We start from the raw sequence: 25765 nt of genomic DNA, 5'->3' as shown, positions 1-25765 counted from the left end.
TGTTTTCTACACAATTGTCTGATGTTTGCCTTTATAAACAAAACAAAAGGGCACAGGAAGCCTTCTTTTCACAGACGAGAGAGCCAAACGCCCGATCGTGCATCTTCGGGTGGTTTTTATTTTGTTCATTGTAAAAGGTTAGGTTAGCTACATTATAAATACTTTAAAACATTGTGGACGGTTGATTTGGTTAGGATAGCTACATTAAAGATACTGTGAAATCATGCAAACGGTTTCCTAGCCCTGGATAGCTACATATTAAAAAGTTATTTGCCAAGCAACCATAAAATGATTTTACAGTATTTTTAATGTAGCTATACTTACCCAATATAACTAACCATCCACAATGTGTTAAAGTATTTATAATGTAGCTAACCTATCCTAATCGACCGCAAAATTTAATAACACAATGTAGAGGTGGGTTGTTACAGCAATTTTCGGTATCTGTTCCAACCTGATACTGATACAGTAATGTACCTAGTTACAAGTATCTGATACTTTTGTATCAGAGCAGTAGCGGTCCCAGGAAGCGACAAGGTATCAGCATTCTCGTTACAGGGTACACATCCTCCGTGCCGTCATCACCAGCGTAAAAAGGTATCGGTGTCTCTGATACATTATTTATCACGCCCGGTAATTCTCTACCTCTGTTACTCTCATGCCCACCTGATACAGCCAGTATCAATCAGTTCAACATTCACTGCAGTTCGTCCTGGCCGTGTATTAATTACCACCATGTACATTGTTGCGGGCTTTCATGCTTTGTAGTTAGTATCTTTATAGTGAAATAAGGAATGGATAAGTGCAGGAAAGACTTCATTTGTGTGGAATTTTTGTACGGAAAATAATGAGTTTGCTAATTGTAATTTGTGTAAACAAAAACTGAGTTATAAGTCATCATCGACTAATCTGAAGAAACATTTGAAACGTAAACATTGATATAGTATGCTCACTAATGTACGTATCTGTTTTTTATTTTTTATTTTTGATAAAATCGTAATCTTTTAATGTATGAAAACACTAGTTACTAATTGTTTTCGGAAAAAAAAAGTCCATAGGTTGATTACATCTGTTATTAGTGTCAACTGAGAATTGATTACATCTGTTATTAGTGTCAACTGAGAATTTATTTGCATTTTCATAGCTGTTAGGTGCACAAATATACATATTATATCTTGTATTAATGTACTTTTTAATATTAAAATTTCATTAGTTTTATTATTGAACAAGACTGTGCACGCACTGCGCACTGAGATTACTTTGATGTGGGACAATAACCAAACGACTCGTAACAATTTCGCTTTGCGCCTCTCCTTCAACGCCTTCCCCTGCGCTTCCTCCCCTACATTATTTCCCTTCTTTATCCCTTATTTGTCGTTCCTGCTCCCTCCCCTTTCACAAGCTCCGCCCAAGTGACCGTCATCTGCGATCGGGTTCTGCGCACATTGGCCGTGGTGTTGTTCCAGGCGAATTCTGAACTGATACTAAAGTACTTGATACTTTTCAAGTGTACTCGTTTGCCGTTCCTGATACAGGCGCGTATTAGTGACAAAGTATCAGGTTGATACTTTTCGACCCACCTCTAACAATGTGAGAGAACTGGAAAAAAAAGCGAGCATGAACTTCGGGTGTGGCTCTCTCGTCTGTGAAATGAAGGCTTCCCAAAGAGCACATTAGAACAGAGCATGTTTATCACAGAGTGGGTTACTGGAGTGTGGTGCTGTAGGAGACGAGAGAGGAGAGACTACGCCAGTACCATGAGGAGCCTGGCACGCCCCCCGTGCTGGGCCTGCGCGAGGGAGCCATGTTGAGGGTGCAGGGCGACAGGGCCGAGATAAGAGGCGTGGCGTCTGCGAGACTCTTCCGGCCGTAAGCTATCTTACTTCGCTCTCTATAGCATTTCTCTGGCTGTATGCTGACATCTTTAAGAGTTTGAGTACCCTAATTATAGTTTAAATTGATATAGGTTAATTTTTAAACATCCATTTTCTTGGCTTAGGATGTGTCAAGTAATTGTCTTGCGACGTTTCGGCAAGACCATTACCTGACACGGCCCACACCCAGAAGCCAAGAAAATGCAGGCAATGGCCGTGTAAGCCTTTCATCTTTTTTAAACATCAATTTTGCAATATTCTGTGTATTTTTAGTTCTTTATAAAAAGTAAGAAATTCACTTACATCTGCTTCCAAATAAAAATTTGTTATTCATATTTAAATTTGTTATCGCAAATGTGATAAATTCATGTCCCAATATATTATAACCTCTGCTTCAGTAGGTAAAGTGTGCTACTAATGTGAATGCTGATTTCATATATTGTGTGGCCTTTTTTTTTTATAGGAATAAAGATGCTGAAGAATATACACCTGGATCAGACGTCAGTTTCCTGCTCAATTAGAATGGGAAAAAAATGTATAAATATTTTGGCCATGCATCATCATTTAAGTATGCGTGCAATTTAATGTTATTAAACTGCCAATTTACTGTTATTGTTTTTTATTAAGGACTGTCATGTATATTATCAGCACTAAACAGATTTCTTGTACATTTCTAATCTCTAACTCTACTTAGCTAATTTATCATGACTTCAGCTAGGTAGAAAAAAAACTAATATAAATCGGGATATATAACACCTTTTATCCAACTCCGAACTGCCATGAAGTATATGCACTTTCTCAGACTGACTTGGATATAACTGTAATGTATACCAGAAACACAATTTTACAGGTTACTTTCATATACGTATTGTTTCTAATCACTTGCAGAATCTTCTTCATTATTTGGCCTAGGTTTCAAGCTGCCAAATACTTCAGCTGGAATAGCTTGTTTCTGCACTGGCAGACCTGAAACATAAGAGAAGCATATTTGAAGATATTTTAGTAGAAAGATTATTGAAATTGGTGATGGGTCAATTCCTGTTTTATTCCCGGTTCTCGGTTCGGTACCGGTTCTCGGTTCTATTTGTTTTGGCTACAAAAAAAGCACTGTTTCAAGCTACAGTAAACACACCAACATATTAAAAATGTAATATGTATTAATAAAAAAATTAATTCGAAATAATGCAGAGAACATTTAATAAAACTAAAATTTACTATATCAATCTAGTAATTACCTCAAGAAATCTACATACACCCTCCTTTAAAACATAGGAATAAAAAGAAACTGTTACAATAATGGAAATAAATACAAGGATGGTGAACTTTCAAAGAATTAAACTATTAAATTGTCCATCAAACTTATTGCCTACATAGAATTCAGTTTGTTTGCACAGTCAACAGTAAATTACTGCCACACTTCTGATGTCATTTCTTACAAAATTTGCTCTATTTGGCCAGAATAATTATACTTTAGAAGTGTCAACAAGCATTTCGTTTGACCAGCCAATAGTAAAATACATCTACACATCCATACACCACTTTACTAAAAAAAAAACTTCCCCCTTCAAAGCAATCCTGTTTACCTGAAAGAGAAATTGACTTGCCATTACGCTAGATGGCTGCAGATGCAGTGAACTTACAGTCCAAAGCACTGCACAATAAAGCATAAAATGTTAGAATGCCGAGAATTATTACGGAAAATTTTAAATCGGTCATTAATTAAATTAGATATTAAACAAATATTTGGTGGAATTTTGCACTTTTAATTGTTCTTTATACACCAGACACCCTTACGTGTCAACGACCCAATTAACTGCCTATTTTTAAAAACAAATTGAAACAAACATGGCGTCTTTCTGTTCTCACATCTCTGCTAAGGCACGTTATAGAGTTGCACACATCCATGAACTACATACATCTAAGGCACCTTCAACTGTTATGTTTTGATTGTATAACGTACTTTGTTTACAGATGTGACGAGAACATTAAATATTTTCACGTGTAATTTATTTTATAGTTAGAGAATAATATTATTCCACAGAAGTCCAAAAAACTAATTCATATGTGAATTGAATGTGAGTTGAGCCATTTCATGCTGCAGTTAAGATGTAGTGAAGGACTATTTTCGTAAAGGGTTATGCTATGGTACCGGTACCTATATTTTAGCTGCGGTTCTCGGTGCCAGTTAAAATGCTGAGAACCGAGAACCGGTACCGACCCATCCCTAATTGAAATAAAAATTAATTGACTAAAAGTAAATCTTGGATCCTAGAAACATTACCCTGATACAAAAAAAAAATTAAAAGCCATTATTTTTGTCACGGGCCCAGGCAACAGTCAAGGGGCAGCAATGTCATCAACTCTCCTCCTCCGCCGCTGCTCGCCCTATACTCCCTCCCGTCCAGCCAGGGTGATATTCCTGGGGCAGCGAGTCCTACTGCACCCCATGTGCTATCGTTGCCCCCACCGTCACCCAGTCGTAAGAGCCAGTGTGAACACTAAGATTATCCTCTAAGGAAAACCAGAGGGAAGCAGGTAAATTGCATATTGTAACAAACCCACGCCACATACTTCACACTTTCTCTGTTCAATACGGATCTTCCTCTTTAACTACCTATCCATTCACTCTCTCACCAGCCCCGTCTAGGCCCTTCGCTGGTACCCTGCCAACTCCGAGCTAAGGGACGGGTAATGCGGCTTGGTGGCCTGGGTTCAACCCTCGTCCCTTGCCGACACGGCTGTGGGGTGGTTTCTCACAACGGGAAGCCTACAACTCACGTAGTTTCGGTTCCCTGCAAGAATTTCCGAAGATTTCCGTAGTTTTGCGTTTTGGTATTAACGGCACTTCAGCCGCTAAATCAGAAGTTTCCAATGAAAACAAGCTTGTTGTGACTGACCTAACATAACTCTTTGATTTTTTTAATTTCAATTTTTGAGAGATCCGAAGTTGCACGAACGTGGTAGGGAACCGAAACTACGTGAGTTGTAGGCTTCCCATCCCACAACACTAGGCTGCCGGGAAAAAACTCACTGCAAACTCATAGCTGTCACATTCTGAACACTTGGGCAGGACTGCTGCTGATGTTCTAAGCCAAGCTACCCAGTTTCCTGGTGGTAACGTACCACCACTCTCAGGCGTAAGGAAGGTGAAAATTTAAATTACCTTCCAACATGTCCAATCATATATAGTGAAAAATTCCTACTATAAAAGCTGACATAGGCAGAAGATAGACCTGTCTGAACATCTTGAAGAATGTGCGACTTGAGATGACCTTGACATCTTGAGTTTAATGCCATATTTCACAGAGTTTTTTTGTTTAAGAAGCATAATTCTCAAAATATTTCACTTCAATGTCACACATAGAATATTTTATGTAAAAAAAAAAAACTTTTTTTTTTCCCACAGAAACAATGTGGAAGAAATACAAAACATGTCTGTAGTTGAACGGTTATCAAGCAGTGGCAATACATCTTCGGAAAGCAAATCTCGTGCGTTGTTATACCAAAGAAAGGAAGACAACAATAAATTGTCCATATCTGATGAGGAAAGTCTTCCAAATTTATTAGTTGAAAACGTTCCTTCGTGTGAATGAACGTTTCGAGCAGGTAGTAATCATTTCAATTAACTAAATTTTTTGCTGAATTTGCAGAAAAAGGTTTTTGTAAGTGTTGGAATCTTAGTTGTTTAGGCACCTATCAACAAACTGCTTACAATGACATACAATTTAAGCTGGAAAGTATTCTAAAGATTATAAATTTTAATGTGATCACACTGAAAAAGATTGTGTTTGTGTGCGTTTCAAAAACGTGTTTAGAATCTAGTTCCTAAGGATTTTTTTTTTGTAATACATAGTGCAAGCTAAACATTTCACATTTGAACACACTTCAATAGAATGCATATAATTCATGTTGCAATGATTCAAAATAAATATGATACTAGAAAAGAACTGTTAAGCAATTTCGCAAAATGGAAAACTCAAAAATAATCTTGAAGTGTACGAAAGTTTGCTTGTCTACAAAAAAATTGTTTTGGCTTCTAGTTCCCAATAAACATATAATGTACTGTGTACCCATTACTTCAAGTTTGTGTGCTCTCGCAAATTGAAAATCTTGCGCATCCTGAAATATTCAAAAACTTAATAATCTTATTTGTACTGAAACACGTATTTTATACTGTTTGCCATAAAATATTTATTTGTGTGAAAACAATATAACATTAGGTTTTTATGTTATTTTTGGCTCACAGTAACATCAAGATATGTTTAATCATCTAAAAAAAAAAAAATAAGGGAGCCTTTTTTGATGTTGTAAATATATCTATCTGAAATTTTTCATGATTAAATGCTTAAATATACACTTTTACAAGCAAGCTTATGTTTTTTTTTTTTTTCTAAATCACCATCGCATTTAATCAGTTTTCTGGGCTGGCAATAAAAATGTGGTATGTTAAAGTTGTTGGTGGACTACGTTAAAAATTATACCTTTTTCCTTTGCATCTCTTTTTTCTCGCGGTCAAACTTTTATTACAAGGGGTGGTTTTTCCTTTTAATGCTTCTCCAAAAACAGTTTTTAAATATATTTTCAGAATAATAAATATATTCTGAAAATACGCTAAGGCAGTTTACCGCAAAACAAAAATTCTTAGTATTTTTTGAATGTCAATTTCTTTATGCTTGTTCATCTTTGCTGCAATACGGTATCCAGGGTGACATTTGATAGTGTTAATTTTTTTGCCTTTTTTTTTTTCTTTTCTTTAGGCCCATGATGGAGTTACGGTGCAAAATATTTATTTCATATCTTAACAAGTTTTTGTGAAAATTTGCAGCGAGTTCGTGAGTGAACAATAATACAGTAGAACTCTTAAGTACATCTTATTTTTGCTGTAATTCTCTTTCTTGTGACCACGATTCGCTTCAGCATAAAGAAGTGCTATTTTACATTTTTTTTAAATTTCATTCAGAATTAGGAAATTAGCAATATTTTTAATGTTGATCATTTGAATTTCGTACAGTGGTAATTTGATAGTCGATATATAAGGTGGCTGCCCTGCGCAATATGGTCATTCAGTTGAAATTTGCAATATATTGTCAATGCAAGGCTAACGACTGTTTAGCAAATATGTGATAACGGTCCTATTTTCTCTGTCTTCGCTTTACAGCTTTCAGCTGTTCCGGGAATCACTTCAGGTAGACTCGGGAAGGGTGTGTGTTGGTATAAGAAGTTGAGGAGGGGGAAGAGGTAAGGCATTAGGGACAGTACAGTCGCGCCTATAACATTGTAGCCGGACATATACTAGACTTTCTGGCAGGTAATACGGCCTTAAGTACTGCTGTGCAGATACTGGGAATTACCAGTAAAACTACCACACTGCCTTGACAGCAACTTGAAAACCAATTGCTTTTGCAGTGTTCGTCCTGAGATCTTTGGCAAGGTCATATTTACTACATACACAAAGTGCTCAGAATATAACAGCAGAAACAAAAACATCATGCAATTTTTATGCGATAAAACACTGTTTTAATATCAATATGGCAACTTTGGGCACCATTTATTGTGTAATGCAAACTAAGAGTGAAACACACTAAAGCACATTTTATTTGTGCCCCGAAGCAAAAGAAAGGGCATATAAAGATATTTGTGAGAAACAACTTACCATCATCTCCTTCCTCCTCCTCCTCCCCTTCCTCCTCGCTGGAACTGTCGTCGTCATCTTCATCGATGTTGATCTCGTCAGGGTTAATAACTCGAGACTTGTCCGTGCCGTCTCTGTCCTGGCCTTGGGTCTCGCCCCGAACAAACAGGATACTTCCTCCTTTGGGCTGTGGCTGGCCTATCGAACAAATCCCCTTCGAATTACCAACTGATCATATGTAGGCATAAAAACATTTGTGCCAATCAAGACCACTATATTAGATTGTATCAATGTTTCAAAATTTTGATCACAACTTAACCCTTACTCATAAAGTATGTCTTGTAGTGATAGATAATCACCTGAAATGCCTGGGTTAAAACGCTACCACAAATTACTGTTTATAACTTACTAGCTAATGCCTGACATGCATTGCAATGCATCTTTAACATTTTTATTTTATTTTTTGTAATTTTATTTTTAAGTTTGTACACACATACGTACAAAGCATCTCTCTCCATCTATCTCTCTATTAATCTCTCAGTGTATATACGTATATATCTTAATACGTATCTCTTTATATTCATCTCTCCATATCACCCCACATCTCTCCATCTCTATATATCTCTACATGTATCTTTATATATCTCTTTCTATTTCTCTTAATATATTCTTCATATATCTTTTTATATTTCTCTTAATCGACACACATATATATACACACACACACACATATCACTATCTCATTCCGTCACACTCTGGTTCACTTTCTCGCGCTTTTTCTATGTCTGTCTCTATCGACTCACACGCCACCATTATTATTATTTGGATCATAGAAAAGAGAAACTGACATAAAGCACTTAATGGTAATTAACACGCACCACCTTAATTTTGCTTTAAGGGTTGGTATTATCAAAATCTCACCTAAACAGTGACCTTCCTCATGTTTTAAACATGGAGGTAAGAAGTAAGGGAGTTGGTGTATACAATCTTTACTTGAAGTCAAAATGAGTACAACCTCTAATACCTTTTTTTGCTTCTGCATAGCAAAATAATTTTTAGTTATAATGGAGTCTAACCCTAATTTCTTGCAGATGTGTTAGTATTATGTTTCTTTAGCAATATTCACTACATGATGGCATATTTACGACTGTTCCTAGTGAGTTCTTTTCAAGCTATTAAACAAATTTATAGCATGTTAGCATTTATACAGCTACTACAACAGGTACTTCAGAACAGACAACCATGGATATATACGTAGTGAGATCGAGAGGGAGGTAGGTTGAGAGGTATGGAGAGATGAATATAAAGAGATATTCAGAGATATATAGAGTTACAGAGACAGAGAGAGATGCATTGTATATGTGTACAAACTTAAAAAAATTACAAATAGGCATTGCAACACATCATGGGTATTAGCTATTGTAATATAAAACAAAAATTTTAAAACTAATAATTATCCTCGAACATTCCTGAAAATGCCAATAACCTTCACGTTTAACCTCAGCAAAACAAATCCGGTCCTCAATCAATTCTAATTAAACGTGATTTACATTGCATCATTTGCAGATATACTACATTTAGGCAACATGGTCCCATTCCGAGTGATCTGACCACTTGTTTGGGAAATCTGTGGTCAAATTCAGAGAGACAGTCATTTAGCCTTGACACGAACTGCGTGCCGGCCTCAGGCATGATAGAAACTCAGGGCCAGGTTCTGTATGGGTAGAGACCCGGAAAATTTGCGGGTGCAATAACCTCCAGGATAGACTCCAATATCCTCTACACACTTGGGCAAATGCCAACTGTTCATTGGCTGCTGACTTGTGAGTCGTCTCGACTGGGTGGCCTGTGATTCGACACTTCTATGAGTGAGGGTCTCTAATTGGCCCTCAGTGCTCCAGATTAACAGTGAACCAATGACAGAAGCAGCACTAAGGTATAATTACCGTATTTACTCGCATATAGGTCGCCATCGCATATAGGTCGCACCCATAATTTGAGGTCTTGAATTTGGTATTTAAGATTCCCCCCATAAAGGTCGCACCGGTAATTTAATGATGCGAACGGCCAGCACACCGTGCACGAAAGAGTTAACGGGTACTGTAAAACTCCGCTACTACGAGAGCTGATAATGGCGTGATAAATTGTTGTAACAACAAGTACCTACTCGTAATAACCGAATATAGAAAATTGAAGTCAAGTTAGATTCCTGACTTCTTAAAATGTCTTAATTGTAGACTATAACTGGGAAACAGTGCTTTGTATTGAAAAAATGCACAGAATAAAAGTTGTAGTAAATGTAATTACGAATAAAAAAGGCCTGTTATGATTTTTTATATCTACAGTGTTTTTCGTTATGGGTTCCGATAAATACTCACTCTAAGTAAATTCACGTCACGCGAGTTCGGCTATGCTAGCCGGCTGGTTGTTATTTTCGTTCAAATGTGGCGAAGGAACTTGTGCGGATCAGGTAGAAAACATTCGGCTATAAAGGAAAGATATAAGAACAATGCTATCCTGAAATGCTGTGACATGTTTTTGGAGTAGTTAATCACAGCGACAGACCGACAGGATGCGCTTCCGCCCTTGCCGTCAGCGATGTTTATTTTGACAGCTCAAGCAATTATCTTTTCCATGACCCTTCACAGCGTAAAAAAAAAAAAAAACACGTTTGAATGCAGATGGCAAAGTAACTATGCAGTAAAATAAATATATTTACGGCCCTGCTAAATTTTTCTATTCAATAATATTCGAGGTATTAGTGATTTTTCAGCAGAAACTGATGTGTGACTAATAAACAAATTGTATCATAATAACTTAAACTTATAAAGTATTTATTAACGGTGAAGGACAGTCGTATAAGCCCATAAAAATATTTATTTTACCGAGAATGGACTATACAACCTGAATTTTGCCGCACGCGGTGTGGGAGGGGAGGAGGATGCTGACAGTTTCTCACGCAGAAGGTTGAAATAAGGGAGGGAATGTGTTGAAATGGTTGTTGGAAAAAGGGGGGAGGGTATTTTTACATGGTTTGTGGCTCTGGGAGGGATGAGCCTTGAAGAATTAGCAGGGGATGGGAGAGGTAAGCGTCACGTCACGTATGACGTATAGCCACTGCTACCGCCAGCCTGGCCGGACGAGTTTCTTATGCTCTCGCAGAAGCTACCACAGTGGCATTTTGTGCGATAGTGGACGCGCCGAGCTCGGCTAGACACTGTCGCGTGGACAGTCTAGAGGGGTGGTATCTATTTTTAGCCGTCTTTTGTATGCCTGCCTGCTTACAGTACAGCTCTCGCCAAGATAAACGTGAACACATAGCGCCCAAAAAAGTGTAAAAGACTTGTTTTTCAGTCGATTTTACTCAAATTTTCAACTTTCTCTGCTCAAATTTTTCACTGTTTCTCAAAACACCATCGTATAAACGGAATGGACGCATCAGAGGGGGGTCGCATCGGCGGGATTCTACTGTATTGCAAAAAAAAAATGCCTCAAAAATTAAAAAAAAAATTTTTTTCACATATAGGTCGCACTTCATTTTTTTCCCATCAAATCTGGTAAAATTGCCGTGACCTACATGCGAGTAAATACGGTACGTATTTGAATTTTAGCATAACACGAAATGAACCCGCGAATTTTCCGGGTCTCTATGTATGGGCAAGAAAGACAGACTGAACAGAGGGGGGCAGCGTCGTCCCGCCGGCAGACTCACTGGGGCGATCCTCCTGTGCCATCTGGGCTGCCTTCGCCTCGAGCATCCTCATGCCGTCCTTGGCTCCCGGCGCCAGGTCGGCCACCGTGCCGGACACGTTCGTGGCGGCCGACAGCATCTGGGCCGACATCATGTTCACCTGCGGGCAGACACCGCCGGCCACTCAGGACGTCAGGTTTCAGGCGCGCCGCCCTTTTTTATCGCTGGAGCTGAGATTGCAGTGTGCTTTTCAATGGGGCATTCACAATCTCTTTCCAACGCACAATATCTGCCGTTACCACTGTCCTTGTTTGTGTGTGCTCTTTTGCCAGATATAATCAGAGCGCACAAAAGTTATGGACATACAGTAGAACCCTGTTACAATGTTCCTGCATATAATGTTTACCTGCTTATAATGTCATATTTTTAAAGTCCTAATATTTCCCCCATAAGGACAATGTAATTATTTCCTGCATATAACATTCATAAATAGTGTAATTTCCTGCTTATAATGTTTGCTTTCTCATTCAATAAATTGAAAAAATGTTTTAAAACCAAATTATTCTAACACTTACGATAAAAAGTTTCCTTTATGTATGTTTATGTTTACAATCACTGCCATACAATACATAAGTTTGTTAAAATACAATTTTATGCAATATACTGAAGGTACACAATGTTCATAGTTACGTGTCAGTTGGCACCCTTAGTCAACTCTTCTCTTCCTTGCCATTCCAGTGGGTATTCAGATGCACGTACATAGTCCTACGATATTTAAGTTGCCAACCATTGAGAGAGGGCATAACTAAAAGGGTTTTCTATTGCTTACAAATAATTTTTTTTTTCATTCATACTAGGAATCCCAAAATTAAACATTTTCAGGTGGCGAAGGAGTAGACATTCTCACTTTTAATGTTGTCATCATGAATCGTGAGACAATTTTACAAAAAATGTGGCAGTGTATGTTTAAAGACAAACAAAATTTAACCAGGGAACAAGATGAAGTTGAAAAATTGTTGGCTTGTTTCAGAAAATGCATATATCAAGTATACTATCTTTGGTTTTAACATTAGGGTTGTTTACATAGCTTTGTGAGTCCATTGGTACAAAGCTCGAACATTGTTAAGTGCTAAATTGAGATTTCCTGCTTATAATGTTTTCCTGCTTATAATGTTTTTTTCTTGTGCTCCCTTGAAAAACATTATAACAGGGTTCTACTGTACCTTATAATGAAATGAAATAAATTTTTTAAATGTTCAACAAAAAGAGTATTTTTAAAAGGAAATTTTGGAATGAGTATATCAGAAAAAAAATTGTTGTATTTCGTCAAGAAAATTATCTTATATTTAATTCTTAATTTTAAGAAAACTGAACCGAAAGATGCCATCTGGGTTTCAACCACTTTTTCCATCACTTTTTTATATAAAATTTTGTCTCTGCTTGACTATAGCACAAAATTTATGTAATGTTTTGTTATTAAGTGACCAACTGCTACAAAAAGTTTCCCCTGTAAAATAATATGGGGTGTTTAGAATTGAAATTTTTTTTCTTTCAGAATTAAGACAACTGTAATTAGTAATACTTTCAAAAGACACTATTAAGGTCTTAAAAAATAAAACACATGGTTAAATTGAAAATATATCAAAACTTATAATCATTGATGATGGCCTTCTAGTAAGAACTTTAATGTTAACAAGCCATGAAGTATCACACCAGTTGCCTCGTACTGAAATGCAAGCAGGAGACAGACTACAGGGCAGCACTGATAGCTGCTGTACCTGTGTGTTGTACGTGGCTTGCACGCTCCTCTTGATTCGCAGCATCTCTCTCATCGTGTCTTCGTTGCCGTGGCGAACTTCAAACTCTTTCCATGTCTGCCAAAACTCGGCAGTCACCTAAGTCGACACCAGTTATAAGCAATAAGAATCATATTTTTTTTTAAACTTGTCATTCAACAGATTTAAAACATGAATATGGTACAATTCAGTCTGTAACTCTTTCATATGTAAGTCATTCAAAACACAAGGAAACATTTTACAAAGAAGGTCTGGTGAGTTTTATATTTCCATTGTTTAGGTACACAAAAATCAAATTAATATACCTATTTCAAGCACATAATGAGTTAAAACATTAGTTTTAAATTTTAAATGTTTTTAAAATCACAAAATCAACAAAAAAAAGTTAACAGAATACAGAGTCACACATCTTAAAAACCTAACACTAAAAAAAGGATGTTTTTCTTTCCTAATATCCGAGAAGATTAAAAGAGTAAAAGAGCATTTGTGTGGATGTTGAAGTAAAATGCTGCAATATAATTTTAAAAAATAAAAGTTGTTGCACTTCTGCACATCACATCTCAACACTACATGTACCTACCCGAGGATCACACATCTGACTGCAGTGAGCGTAAATGGCACGTGCTCTGTCGATTTCTCCAAGTTTCGTCTCCATTTCCGCAAATCTCAGACACATTTCCCTGGAATTCTCTTCGGTAAGAATCTCGATGGCTTTTTCGTAGATCTGCCTTGTTTTGGGAACGCCATAGATCTCGGCTGCCTTCTTTATGTAGATGTTAAACAACTGAAACATTTTAAGACATACCTATTAGGTGTGGCCCTCATTTATATTTCAACTTACACATAGCCCACGAAAGAGTAGAATCGTGAAGTTCAAAATGAGGTATTTGGAGTGCTTTTAATCCTTAACACGTGTATTCATCAGTAAGTTTTAAATAATTTGTGACCGAGTGTGAAACACATCAGTAAAGCTAATGTATAGGTGGAAAGCCTTACTTCTGCCCAGAAGTTACAAATAATGGACAGTCTTGTGGCTGGTAGCAATATGGCCGCAATGCCTTTTTGTTTGGGATGGACTTGGATACTGTATCAATGAAACACTCACACTCATTTCAATTGCGATTACGAGTCTGTACCCTCTACTTCACTACTAAACTTCCTCTCACACTATCCACGACAGGCACACCAGTCGCCAATGGAAGAATCAGGAACGCATGTAGGTCTTTATACTGGCATAATGTAACTTGCCAATCATAGCCTTGGGCTCAAACTTCGAAGTGTCCTCACCTCAAACATCTCCTCTGGAAGAACAGCTTTGGTAGCTCTCTCGTACACTGCCATCGCGTGTCTGGCCATCCCGTGTTCCTCCTCTAGCTTTGCATACAGAAGATACAGAGCTGCCAACAGTACAGACACCATGCACACAATATTACTCAACACATCCCAACAGGACTATTAATTACAAATCAAGAACATACCTGCATTTACTTTTAATTTTATTTAAAGTAAATTATCATCTGAAACATACAGATATAAATCCAAGGATATAAACACACATAGGACATTTGAAACATACGAATTTCTGCTGCAGATGAAGGTCTACTGTCCAACTGTATGATACTGAAGAAATGTGCCTCCCACAGTAGCAACATTTCATTTTGAGCAGTTTGCCCGAATCTGAACAAGATGGTTCTAACATACCAGTGCTATATTTCCAAATAAAACTTTGAACCATAATGCTAAACTCACCTTTAGCAAACTTTGGTGGGCAATGCTCTAAGCACTGTTCAAACAAGTCCCGAGCTCGCTCGAGTTTTGTGCCACCGTAGCGCTTCAAGAACTTCGTCAAGTACGTGTTCCATATGTCGTAAACATTCGGCCACTTGAAGAGCGCAATTCCTTTTTCATATGCCTGGAGGAGAAGAAGGAGTTTTAAAGGTTATGTAAGTCCTTGACCCATTTTTATAACACGATTTTTATAACAAATGTGAAAAACTTATACAAATCAAGATTTCAAAACAAAAAAGGTAGGTACTCACATGAAGACATTTTAGCAATAAGAAACTGTCCCTAAGACATGAAAGCATGTGTGAATGCACACTGCAATAACTTATTATTTTACATGATTATAGAGTTACCAGCTAAAGCAATAACTCATACTCAAACACACATTAAAACTCAATTGATACTCAAATTTGAAATCTCCTTAAAGTCTGGAAAAAAACTTCCATTCGGTCTTTGTGTGAAAGAAGTCTTACCGATCAAAACTAACAAATTTTGCTGTGAACCCATCATGAATAATCCCATTCTACGAACTTCAAATAAATTCACTATTACCAAGTGAATACTAACAAAAGGAAAAAAATACCAAAAATATCAATACCTATTAGTAAGTAATTATCTTCTTAAAACAATTCAATATTATTAACTCACCCTGAATGCCTCTTCAAAGTAGTTATGTTCTTCAAGGAACAAGCCATAATTTATTATTATTTGTGGAGTAGCTATCTTCAAGTCGATGATACGGTCATATACTGATTTGCAAGACTAAAACAAACGAATTTGTAAGAAAACAAGAAAGCAATCAGTGTGAAGCCTAGTACATAATACTAAAAGGTGGTAACAATTAATCTACCCAACAACTTTTCCCATCACTTGCCAATATCCTTATAGCCTTCACAGAAAATATTCATGGTAACAAACTACAAAATAATACAAAATTAATTCCATGATTGAGATAGATGTTTCAATAAATTTCCAGCTAAGAAAATTTGTGCTGAATTTTTTTCTTTAGAAAAAAAATTATGTAGAATTTAAAACATATATTTTTCTTAAAAATACTGTTTTTATCACAATCATAGCACATTTTAAGATAAAATAAAGCTTGAAAAGCAGGGGTGCGATTATTATGAAAGAAAAGCATTTTTTTTAATTTTAATTAAAAAAAAAAACATTGCATGGAAAGTACGTTTAAATAAAAAGCAGAGTATACAAAAGCACACCAAACAATTTTAATTAATTAATGATGCAACATAACAATATTTTGTTCAACTTAAAATAAAAAAAATTAAAATCTCATGACCCGAATATGAACTGGAACTAACATAATGTACCCATAACTATTGCCGTAAAACACATTAACCATGAAAGAGTGCGGACTATCAAATGTAGTTTTCTCGGCACGAGACACTGCACTCGCGTTGCAATCTGCACCAGGATAAGAAGTTTATGGGCAACACAATACATATTAAAAAATTACAGTGGGACACAAAACCTATGCAACTTTTATAACAGTATTATTTTATTTTAAATTTTGATGCCCTAAAATAACAGTGTGACGATTATGCAATAAACCACGTCAAGAAGATGAAAAAAATAAGGGCTGGAAAATTGAAAATAAAGTAACTAATAAATAAATACCCAAGACTGAAAGTCCAAAAAGTTAATGTACCTTGAACGTGCCAAAACTTTCCTCCAGATCTGCGTACATGGACCACACTTTCAGTGACTTGTACAAGCGCATCTGCACAGTTTCAGTCTCGTCGTGGTACGCCACCTTCCTTGCTGGCATTACCGTCGCTTTCTGCATCAGCTTGAGAGCTTCTTCGTAGTTCCTGCAGCACGCAACATTCAAACAGTTACGAATATATTTCTGCAAATCTTCGAAATGAAATTAAGAAAGCAGTTTAAGGGTATTATTGTAAAGCTCGTCTTGGATTTTTTGAGGTAAATAAACAACAAGATAAAACAATAACTAAAGATATTACAACCACTAAACATTTTAAAGACGTGAGTATAAATGATGACCATATCATCATATAGACGAAACATTCTTACTCGTGTCTGATTTCCATCTCGGCCCACTCGCACCACACAGACGCCAAGTCTTCAACCTTCACATACGGCACGAGCGTGGCCTTCTCAAACACCAAGCGAGCATCGTCAATCTGCCCGTTCTCCTCGTAGAACTTGGCAAACGCCACCCACAGAGTGTGCAGCTTCCCGACTGCCAGTTTTGGGTCCACCGTCTGCACAGCTTCCGTGTAAGTGTTGATTATCTGCAACGAAACCCAGCAGGTGCACGTACAGACAATGTCGCCTGCGAAAGTGCACGCAAAGCTTCAAAAGACAGAAAGAAAGTGTATGCTTCAGGAGCGTACATTGTTTTTAAAAGGATTTTACTTTGCCCGGATATGTACAGACACCTTTAAGCAATTGGACCTCCAATGCCCTTGGGTACTGACTAGGTGCTCACTGAGTCATGACAGGGTGCTGGTATCAAACTCACACATCCTCGCCACGAGCATTTCTCATTACAGTCATTACTAAACACAGTCACCGAGGAGTCCCTCAGGGGTGTCTAAACAAATGATCCACTGCATTTTGAACGTCTAAAAATTTGAACCCAAACAGTAGCGCAGGTATGTCACAACTTATGTGAAAATTTGTGAGCAAAAACTTCTTATTTCTGAAGAAAGAGATTCTAAACATTAACATATTACATAATTAAATGTAAGGACAGGCTAGTCATATCGTCAAACACCATTAAATCATAAGTATTATAAATATTTAATATTCTTGGAATAAAATTAAAATAAAAATATTTAATGAATGGAAATTCAAACACTAGTAGACATAACTACAATGTTTATTTCTAACACTATCAACAATGTTAGTGTTTCTTTCTAACAAACTCTATAAACAATGTTAGTATCTGGGCATTTTCAGGGAACAGTTTTGACTAACAAAAAAATTAATACCTGAATATGAAAATATGGTTTTTTTTTTTTTAAATTTAAAAATAAAAATTTAAAGGGTAGCTAGCTCCTTCACAACTTAAATTTTGTGTTTTTGGTCATACATTATTTTATTCCCAGCTCTTGTTCCATATTCAAATTTGAGAATTTTTTTTTACAATTAAATTTACGATTTGGATGTGAGAAAAAGTGCATTTGACCCCACCACTTAATAAATGTTATTTTTTATTACTGTGGTGTTACTTAACTAAGAAATAAATCATGTTTAAGCACAACAGCATAACATAACAAAATTCACTACTGCTTCAGTAAATTTTTTTTTTAATTCACACCAAATTCCAGATTTAAAAGAAAGAAAAAAAAAATAGTTATTTCAAACTATAGATGCCCAGTTTGATTATGACTACAGGTTCTGTAATCACGTGTGTTTGCGTGCGTGACCGGATCAGGCGAGAAGGGGAGACGGCCAGACCTCGTGGGGCTTGCCCTCGTACAGCTTGACGCGCTTGTGCCACTCCTGCACGTTGTGGGGGTTCTGGCGGAGCAGCACCGAGTTGAGCAGCAGCAGGCGGCGCTCCATGAGGTGCTCGAACCTCGCCAGTCGCAGCTCCAGCTCCACCTCGTCTGCACAGGAGAGCACCCAGCACCCTCGCGACCGGCTCCACCAAGGTCTTCAGTAGCAACGCTTTACGGTTCCATTCTTGGCCCAACTTAATTTTTTTTAAGACAGAGGATTTCAGTGTCATTATTTGTACCTTTATAAAAGCTGTTTCGTAACACTTTTTTCACTGTGGTAAAATATGTATACTGCAATTTTAAGATGAAATAACATGTAATAAATTGGTCTAAAACAGATACATTCAGGAAAATAAAAAATAAACTAGCAAGAATTTGTGGTTTGAAAGTGATTCATTAAGAGATGCACGATAAAACAAATTAAATAGATTTTCCCTGAGCCATGCACTCTGGTAAAAAAATTTTGTCAGGAAATAACGACATTCCTTGAATTTCAATCGATAAAAGATTTCTTTTTCATTATTATTTCAATTAAGTTTTGGTTAAATGCTACATAATTACATGTCATAACTTGAATTTTGGTGCTGTAAGGTATAACTTGCATTTTGGTGTTATGCTGTTTTGACATGCTTTTTTGGTGTTATTTCGGTTTTATCGCAATTCACCATAAAATCTTGTCCCCATTAATAAGGCACGTTCGGGACCACAGCCATGCCGGGTCACTGAATGTCAATATAGTTTTAACAGAAATACCAAGTGTGAAAACGTTAAAAGTAACACACTATAAAACAGGACACATTGTAATGAAATGAAAACCATTTGAAACGATAAACTCTGAGCAAACTGACAACGCCAGCAGTGCAGCCATGCCACCTGGTGGCCACAGTCCACAGCTGGAATCCACCTGATAAATCTGAACGCGTGTGGCTCGACTGATGCCGGATTACAGAATAAGCAGAACCAGAGAATTCCGGATTTAAGACCTTTCAATGTACCATGTTGTTGAGTGGGCAGTTACTCACCTCCCACAAAAGCAATCTGGGAATAGAATTTTTCGCAAATGAGTCTCAGGGTGGACATTGCCATGAGCCCACGAGTTCTCTCGTGGCACTCACGTTCCTCCCACCAATTCTTTCCGTAAATGCTCCACTCTTGTCTCATCACCACCGATCCGACGTATAGACAACCTCCGAGACTGTGCACCAGGGCAACAGACTGCAAGAGAAGGTCGGCACAGCGTCCACGCAATGGGCGGCCAAACTAGATCTCAGATTTCCTGCCATACGATAAAGAAAATAAATTTAGAAAACGTGCTTACACACATACTAGTCCTCCAAATTAAACTTTGTTTTTCCCGCCTAACTACTATGTATTTTCATTAACGTCTCGTTGGCAAGGTCACATCATTACGAACTGCAACGGACAAAGACATGGGTCAAGAATTGGAAAGGAATTGGCCGAGGTCTACACCAAGGAACCAACCCAGCATTTGCTGCAGTGATTCAGGAGAACCATGGAATACCACTATCAGGACCTCTAGAACGCAATCAATTTCCTCACCTTATAAATATGATGTAAATATTTCACTAAATGATTGCTGACCTTTTTAACTGGTGATAACTTTGCAGCATCAGTGCAGCGTTAAGGCTCTGTCTCACAGAAAGCTGGTAATTTCATTTTTATGACATTACTTTCTCAAAGGACTATTTCTGTAAATTTTAACACGATACCTCTCTTGCATACGCTTAAATACTCATTATTAATTATGAACACTTGCGCTACATTTTACAACCATTTTATTAAAACATAGTGGATATCTGTTGAAAATATTTGTGATAGAAAAACAAATGCAAGAGAGGTAACGTGTTAAATTTACACAGGAATGGCTTTTAAACAAACGTAATGTAAGAAAACGACAAAAAAAAAAATCATAATTGTGTATGAGACCCAGCCGTAAGTCACAGCCTATCAAAAAACAGGGGTTACGCACTAGAACATGCAGTAAATAAATTCTTTACCTTCTTCAGTAGGGTTGGTATTATTGGCAGCTTCCTCCATCCTTTTGCTGAGGCTCAGCTCCTCAAACTGGGCGTAGGCGTCGAAGACCTGCGTGAAGTCTCGGACCGTGGTGACCGTCTGAATGGCCTCTTCGTAGATGTCGCGGGCCTGCCGAGCAGCACGCACAATAGGCACTCGGTGCGACCATGACGCTACTCCGTCACATCGGCACAGCAATGGGCAACACTCACCCTCTCGAACAGGCCACTCCTCACGTAGTAGTCCGCCAGGGAGTTCCACAGGTGGCCCAGCTGATCTGTGTACCTCCGCAGCCCTCCGCGGATGATGGCGTCAACATTCAGGGACCTGGGCCGTGATTGAAGCACATCACATTGTTTGCCATTAATATCAAACATTTTAACAAAAAATAGAAAAATTTTTTAGTAATTGAAATGATTAATTTTATATCCCTCACAATACAATTTCACGCATGTATTTCTGAACTCCCAATTTATTAATCCATTTTAATAAAATTCTACCATCAACTCTTCGCAGCACAAAACAAACCTTGTTATAACGCACCATTCTGATACATGCTCCTATCGGATATTGAAACTTGAAGTGTAATAGATTAAAGATGTGCATGAATATTACGGTAATGTACCATTCCACTATGTAAATAAATACTCCGTTTTTAAACATACAGAATATAAACTTAAAGTTTTAAATAAGTAGTATTAAAAAAATCTAATTACATAATAATATATGCTAATTTATAAAATCAAAGTTGCTAATTTTTCCAGCCCCTACTGATACGTGACATGCCTAACTAGTTGCCAGGGCCTATGGATGATCAGTTTTCAGACCACGGACTCCTACTGATGGGAATCAGTTAGTGGATAGTGTTGCAGATAACACAGACATTAGGAGGCTTTTCTCATAGTACTCCAGCTTCCTTTCTAATTTTTTTTCTCCATTCATCATAAACATAAAATACTTTCCCGTATAAACACTACTCGCAGCTAAGTAGTAACCAAGATGTGCCTACACGATCCCACTTTTAGTCACAGTGCTAAGAGCATCCAGACAGCCATGAGATGTGTTATAAATTAGCACCAACCTAATTAGCTCCATCAAGCAGAGTAGTGGGGATGGACCTGCCTTGCAATAAAAGGTCTGCCCTTGCACCTAGCATATTTAATGCCACCTTGTGTAGTGAGTGCAGGAGCACTTAACCTTGCATTGCGGTAGTAAATTTAACCGACCTCCATTACTTGCCAGTTGTTGCAGACACATTACCTACAGTGAAACCCTATTAATACAAAACTTTCATTAATACAATATGTTTCCACAGACCCTACAAATTACATGGGAGTCATAGTGCTAAAAGTAATTTGTTTCATACAAAAAAATGGTTATTTGGAATGTACGTTCCAAGGATAAACAATGACATGTAATAAAGGATGGTCAATACGAATATCCCAGACTAATGTAAAGAAACAATGCGAAGTTTCAACTAAAATAATGCTGATGCCATTGATTTGATTTACGGTAGTTTAGGGGGGGGGTGGGGGGGGGGGGGATGGAAATTTTATTCTTTAAAAATTATGGTAGTATGTAGGTCTTTTTGTAGGTGATTTCTCGGTATACCTTTACTTTATTCTTGTGTCTTAAATTCTTTTAAATGTGATACAGTCAAAAATATTTTTTTTGAGTCATGAGTACAGCCATCCTAAAAATGTACTTTCCAATCCCTAAAATAAAGTACATTTGGTGTGATTTAAAATTGTGTACAAGTTTTAACATTATTTGAATTAGAAATTATTTAAAAATTGTGATTAAATTTGGTTAATACATAGTTTGGTTAGTACCGTTATTGCAAAGTGACAAAATTACGGTCCCTTCAGGTTTTTATTATTGAGGTTGGACTGAATTTCACTTTTATAGCCAGTCACAATCACTAAGTAATTCTAACAGCACTTAAAAAAAAAAAAAAAGGGCACATACCTGACTTTGTCAGGGTTCTTTGAGATGAGCTCACAAAGTTCATTCCACAGTTGGTGGTTCGACTTCCCGTGCTTCGATACAAAGTCCTCTTTGTTCACAATGTATGCCAACTTGATAGCTGCTTCGTCCAGTCTGTGTATCTCGCTCAAGTACTCTATGTAGTCTTCCGCATCTTCCGGGCACAGCTGTGAACATCAGCACTGTGAGTGAAATATACATATTTTTTTTAAATGAAAGAAAACAGATTTAATTTATTTAGCAGTAAACTTTTTTGTAAACACTATGCAAAGAAGATCACCCACCACTTAAGTAGTAACATCTTTGAATATATATACTGTATAGAAGTCGCCAGTCCAGGTTATAATTTCTAATACGGTTTTGAGGTAGTTGGTTAATTCACCGCCGCAATCGCCACCATCTCTAGGGCATCGACTTGTGGTGGTCCCTAGCGGACAAGTGTCGAACTCTTCAAACACCCCTTCCCCCTCCCGTTAAACAACCTTGAGCTGCAGTGAATAATAGGTGGGGGGTGCGGGGAATGACAGCGGGCGACAGTGCTGCGCTCTAACGTGTAAATAACAACTAAGACGATACAGAGCGTTACGGCAGCGCCCTGCAGCAGTGAAGTTCCCAAGCTGCTCATCATACGCTTCTGAAAAACGTAGAGTAAATCCTATCCAATCGCGACTTCTATACAGTATATATATTCAAAGGTAACATCAAGGAAACTGATTTGAGCGGCAGTGGCGGAACTACAGGACTACCTTGAGGTACCTCCGGAACACCCGGACTGCAGTCTCCGGGACGTCGTGCTGCCGGATGAAGGTGAGGTAGAGCGGCCACACCCTGTGGTGCTGTGTTATCGGCAGGGCGCGCAGGGCGCGGTCAAACACCTGCCGCGTCCTCGTGATGCGGCATTGGTCCATCAGGAACTGGCAGTAGTCCAGCCAGATGCGCGGCATCTGCGCACAGACACGCACGTCCGGCACTCGTGTCCCTGGGTTACCCACCTTCTTGTGGGATACACTGCTTTACACACTGCAAAATATTTAATATAATAATGAAGACACGGTGTAGGCCTCCCCCGGGAAAATTTGGATTTTAAGGTGTAAAATAGTGCTATTTTAGCAGTTTTTGGTACTTAAATTTAAATATTGTAATGGTAAATTTTTTATTAATTTTAATATAAATTTTTTTTGAGTGATGAATAAGAAATTAATTAAAAATTTGGTGCTAAAGGGGGGGGGGGGGTTGACCCCTAAACCCCCCCCTCCCCAACATGGCTACGCCCCTGAGGACCTGTATGACCAAACTCTCAGTAGTCAGTCAGAACGTGTAAGAGGTGATGAGCGATAAAGAGACAGTTCACTCCACACACCCGCTAAGAGTAAACATACCTTGTGCATGAACACAAGAGACCTCTCGAAAGCGTTGTTCACGTCCTGATAGGAGGGATCAGTGATGCAGCGACCCTTTACTTGCCGTCTCCTCAGCTTCAGGTAGTTGTACCATAGCTTGTAGCTGCAAATACACAAGCAAATCACGTGAGCCCGCTCAATGGACATGTCATAAACTCAATACATACTTTCAAGAAGAATTTTTAAATTTGTAGAATGAGAGGGTTTGTGCTTATTCTTTTATTTTGAGTTGAACTAAGTACTGCCTATATGGCAATGAGATGAAAATTTGGTTAAAAAATTCAATATTTGGTTTTATGTATATTAACAACTGATCTTTATGAGAGAAGGAGATGATATAAAGTAATTCATGTTTCACAATTAAATTGTGCTTTTTTTAATGTATTTGTTTAAGTAACTGAAAATAAATTACCATAACTATTAGCTCAAACAGGCTCAGATAAACACATTACCAAAGCTTCACAAAGCATAAAACATACTTCACCTTCCTGGCAGTTCTTTGAGCGCTCTCTCATATATAATATTCACTCTATGTTTAGGGCTGCCCTTCTTGTGTTCAATGTATCGCAGCCAGTGCTTCACTGAAAACGGGTTTCTCAGAATCTCCTCCTCGTAAGGTAAGTCTTCTTCATTCTAAATTATGAACAAAAAAATAAACAACAAGATTGCATTAATGGGACAGATAAAGATTGTAAAAAATAAAATTTTCAGTACAATAAATTTTTCAAACAGTAAAGATGCATCGTTTACCAATTTCTGCAATGTCAAGACTGCATTGAGTAAGAACTACCACTGAAACAATATGCAAATTATTTTTTATGTTAAAACACAACCAGGTGAATCAACAAAGAAGTGTGATTCCAGTAGTTATTAGTTAATTTTTACAGATTATTCACAACACATTTTTAGGAAATTGTCAATTTGTACACATTCAAGTTGATGAACTGGCACTAGAAGATAGATAAAAGTGTGAACAGAAATCGACTGATTAAAGAAAAATGATTAGTTACCATATTGTACTCAAAAGGAGCACCAAAAGCCACAAGGATGCATGCAAGGACTCATCATTTCACATAAGGCTGCATTAGCGATGCTGTAAAAAATTTGCGAAATATCAGTAAAAATTGTATGTTACTGTGTGAGAAGCCACTTCACCTATGGTTACTACTGTAGGTCCATATGTCAATGTGTTTTTCAGTAAGATTTTTTTTACTACACATGTTCAAATTTGATTGTTTTTCAATATTTTTTCCTTCAAAATTCCTTCTCCTCCATACACCCCCCCTTCCCCCCCCCCCAAAGGTCAAGGGAAATATGTGACTTCCTATAAAGATGCACTTTTCAAGGATCTTTAAAGTTTATTTTGTTGTATTGACGCTTTGTTCAGCTGGTTATTTCAACTATCACCATAAGAGTCCTTATTTTTAAAAATTACTATCTAAGATGGTCCTTTAAAAGGATGCATCCTTTACTGTTGCAGCCATAACCGGAACCTTTAATCTAAAGGCTGTGCTTAGTGAGAAACTAGCAGTGAAAGGAAGATCAAAAACTTTTGATACTAACACAACCTGATGAAACTTCAAAGTACATACGGAACAAAAAGTAATGCTCACGGATCTTCAAACTAGGCACACTCTGATTTGGAGCTCACTATAATGAAAGCCTCTATGCAAAGGAAAATTTACTTTGATCTCTCTTTAACTCTCTGCAAAAAGTAAGGTTATTTAATACTGTACTACATTTATACACAGCAATTGGTTATTTATACTTTATATTTCCAACAAATATAATTTTGTTGGTTTTAAGTCTGGGCAAAAAACAAAATTTGTGCTTTTGTTAGGCTAGTAACGAAACCAATAAACTTGGCCAAAGTTAAAAATATAAAAACGTATTTTGTTTTTCAGCATATACCACAGTCTCTTTTCTACGATCTATTTCATTCACTATGGTAAATACTTACAAATACAATTTCAATATCACGTTCTTCGGTCGCAAACATGTTTTTGGTGTTCAGTATTTGTATTTGTTTACAATATAAGTTCAGTGATTACAAAATTTAATCGATGTCTTTGCATC

General features: G+C 37.3%; 2 protein-coding genes across 4 annotated transcripts in view; one reads left to right on the top strand and one right to left on the bottom strand.

Annotated features, from left to right (window-relative positions):
• LOC134542253 (alpha-aspartyl dipeptidase) overlaps window positions 1–2486 on the top strand; it is a 10872-nt gene extending 8386 nt beyond the window's left edge. For both annotated transcript variants that reach the window (XM_063386361.1, XM_063386362.1), the window contains exons 6-7: window positions 1727–1869; window positions 2338–2486. In XM_063386361.1, coding sequence (XP_063242431.1) covers window positions 1727–1869; window positions 2338–2395 — 201 coding nt within the window. In that variant the 3' untranslated portion in view covers window positions 2396–2486. The remainder of the gene's footprint in view (window positions 1–1726; window positions 1870–2337) is intronic.
• Window positions 2477–25765, bottom strand: LOC134542252 (pre-mRNA-splicing factor syf1 homolog). Of its 2 annotated transcripts, XM_063386359.1 has the most exons (18): window positions 25650–25765; window positions 24174–24322; window positions 23669–23792; window positions 23036–23233; window positions 22272–22456; window positions 20516–20630; window positions 20285–20432; window positions 18223–18374; window positions 16831–17051; window positions 16445–16607; window positions 15427–15540; window positions 14743–14905; window positions 14281–14390; window positions 13574–13777; window positions 12976–13092; window positions 11219–11357; window positions 7528–7704; window positions 2477–2840 (listed from the first exon to the last, which is right to left on the bottom strand). In XM_063386359.1, the coding sequence occupies exons 1-18, from the start codon at window positions 25686–25688 to the stop codon at window positions 2749–2751; spliced, it is 2610 nt and encodes an 869-aa protein (XP_063242429.1). In that variant the 5' UTR covers window positions 25689–25765; the 3' UTR covers window positions 2477–2748. The 2 variants fall into 2 exon arrangements, with proteins under 2 accessions (XP_063242429.1, XP_063242430.1); XM_063386360.1 differs by lacking the exon at window positions 25650–25765 and having other exon boundaries at window positions 24169–24232.

The sequence above is a fragment of the Bacillus rossius genome, assembly GCF_032445375.1.
Source record: "Bacillus rossius redtenbacheri isolate Brsri chromosome 4 unlocalized genomic scaffold, Brsri_v3 Brsri_v3_scf4_2, whole genome shotgun sequence".
Taxonomy (NCBI): Eukaryota; Metazoa; Arthropoda; class Insecta; order Phasmatodea; family Bacillidae; genus Bacillus; species Bacillus rossius.
This window is presented reverse-complemented; position numbering and strand designations above follow the sequence as displayed.

Bases quoted from the DNA above. Each gene is read 5' to 3' on its own strand.
- LOC134542252 (XM_063386359.1), bottom strand. From the start codon at position 25,688: ATGTTTGCGACCGAAGAACGTGATATTGAAATTGTATTT. The intron at 22,457-23,035 runs GTAGTCCTGTAG...TGATGTTCACAG, and splicing joins TGTTCCGGAGGTACCTCAAG to CTGTGCCCGGAAGATGCGGA. The intron at 17,052-18,222 runs GTCTGGCCGTCT...GTTTCGTTGCAG, and splicing joins ACGAGGGCAAGCCCCACGAG to ATAATCAACACTTACACGGA.